The sequence below is a fragment of the Rutidosis leptorrhynchoides genome, chromosome 11 (assembly GCF_046630445.1).
Source record: "Rutidosis leptorrhynchoides isolate AG116_Rl617_1_P2 chromosome 11, CSIRO_AGI_Rlap_v1, whole genome shotgun sequence".
In the NCBI taxonomy this organism is placed as follows: domain Eukaryota; kingdom Viridiplantae; phylum Streptophyta; class Magnoliopsida; order Asterales; family Asteraceae; genus Rutidosis; species Rutidosis leptorrhynchoides.
The window spans coordinates 388,891,514-388,893,873 of NC_092343.1; the positions used below are offsets into that span (position 1 = coordinate 388,891,514).

General features: G+C 32.2%; 1 protein-coding gene across 1 annotated transcript; it reads left to right on the forward strand.

The window, feature by feature from the left end:
* Positions 1-520: 520 nt before the first annotated feature.
* Positions 521-1,540, forward strand: LOC139876042 (uncharacterized). Its single transcript, XM_071863340.1, has one exon. The coding sequence runs from the start codon at positions 521-523 to the stop codon at positions 1,538-1,540; it is 1,020 nt and encodes a 339-aa protein (XP_071719441.1).
* Positions 1,541-2,360: the final 820 nt, after the last annotated feature.

The following is a 2,360-nucleotide window of genomic DNA, read 5'->3' on the forward strand; positions in this document are numbered from 1 at the left end:
TTAATCAAATTATTCCATGTGTAACATATATAGCCGATTAGTTTGCTATATATATATAAAATATTATTTTAATTTTTTTTTATTTTTTTAGAATACACTCTAGTCCCCAAACTTGTTTAATTATTATTATTATTTTTTTTAAATTGTACAATTTAGTTCTTGTACATTTTAATTGTATTTATTTATTTGCTTTGATGATGATGATCCAAGGTTATTGATAGATGGTAAATAAATTACCCAAGTCTCGTTGGTTTCACAGAACTTAGTCTCGATTTTCTAACCGGATATGTTTCAAGTTTGCTTTGAACAACATATGATTCATTCCTAAGTTTTATGTTTTGGTAGCTTCTGAACAGAAATCATGACGGAAAAAGTCAGATTGTTATAAATTGATCTTATATAAACGTTCTAGGTTGTTGATTGTGGACCAACAACTGGTATCAGTGTGGTTAAAGATATAAATTCTTTTGATTTTCTTTAATCGATCTATTAAAACCTAGAACAAAAACACACATTCATCATGTCTGCTACTATTACTGCTCTAGTTATGGCAGGAAAGGGGGTTCCAATTTTTGATGGTACTGATTTCACAACCTGGAAACTAAAGTTACTTTGGTATCTGGGTTCTATTCATGATGAAATGGAAAGAGTTCTAACTGAAGGACCAATTATTCCAGGCAAATGGACTGAAGAAGTAAGTAATGCTGATGGTACTGTGGTCAAACCTGCTGAGTTCATTCAAACTCTAAGAACTCAGTGGACAGAACAAGATGCTATTCGTTATAGATTAGATAGTAAAATCAGAAGTATCATTGGTAATGCAATTTTTGTTCCTATCTTGAGAAAGGTAGGACATGCTAAAACTGCAAAAGCCATGTGGGATATTTTGTTAAATGATTTTGAAGGGGTCACAGTTGTCAAAACTCAAAAGAAGAAAAATTTTGTAAGATTGTATGAGAATTTTACTGCTGAACCAAAGGAATCATTGTTTGATCTTCATTCAAGATTCCAGGTATTGACCAATGATCTGGAAGGAGCTGGAGTTATAAAAACTCAAGCAGAATTGTGCCAAAAGTTTGTTGATGTACTTCCAGAAACCTTTGAATCAATCATCACTTCAATGGTAGTAAGTGAGAAGTTGGACAATTATGATCTAAGTGGGTTATTTGGGATTCTCACAAATTTTGAGGAAACAAAATTGAAGAAAAAGATTAATGCTAAGAAGATGGCCAAAGATCCAGATGCTGCTTTAGTTGCAACAACCAAAAGAAACAAAGAATTATTTTCAAACTATTCTACCAAGGCTGAATCTGAAGAAGAAAGTGATGATTCTTCAGAGGATGAAGAAGTTCAAATGCTTGAAGAACAGATGGCTCTTCTTACTCAAAGGATTGAAAAGAAAAGGTTTGGACCTAGGAAAGGAAAAAGTTCTTTTGATCCCAAGAAGGCTACTTATTTTAAATGTGGAAAGGTTGGTCACATTGCTGCTGAGTGTTGGTCTAAGGTTGATTCTAGATCTGACTCTGGTAAGTATTTGTAAAAATCAAAGAAGTACAAGCAGAAGTACAAGAATCTGAAGAAGGAAGGAGTAAAACCTATGGTAAAAAAGGCTGAGAAGTCTCTCTACACAGAAACTTGGGATGATGAAGATTCATCATCTGATGAAGATGAAGACAAGTGTTTGATGGCTATTATTGAGCAGAAGAAGTCACCTAGTCAATTTGAAGTTGACTTGAAATTTCTGAGAAACTTAATAGTCAATCTAATAGTGATAAATCTACTGCCTATAAGGTACAAAATTTTGTTCACTATGTTGATAATGAAAAAATAAGCATGTTTCAGTATTTGTTGAATGACTTTAAATCCTGCCTAGAAGAAAATAAAAGGTTAAAATCTGAACTTAATGATCTTAAAGCCATAGTTAGAGAGAAAGATTTACACATAAGAGAAACATAGCAATGTAGAATTGAATTGGCAGCATACAAATCTAGTTTTAATAAGGAGATTATAAGACTTGATGATGAGAAAAGGAAAATTAGAGAAAGAGCAAATAAGTATGAAAAAATTTGTAAATCTTGGTGTGTATCATCTAAGAAAAATTCTGATGTTATAGCTAGGCAAATACCTGCAGATATTAAGGTTGTGCTTGGTGTAGGTTTTGATCTTAAGAATGATACTGGAATTGAAAAGGATCCAAATAGATTTAAGCCAGTGATTTTACATAATACTTTTCATAAGGTTGATGGTGATAAGAAATACTTAACAAATGCTTTTGTTAGACCAGAATCAGGATTAATTTATAGCACTGAGACTATATCAAAATCTGGAGGTACAGACTCAAATTCAGAGTCTAGATCCTC

Bases quoted from the DNA above. Each gene is read 5' to 3' on its own strand.
- LOC139876042 (XM_071863340.1), top strand. From the start codon at position 521: ATGTCTGCTACTATTACTGCTCTAGTTATGGCAGGAAAGGGGGTTCCA.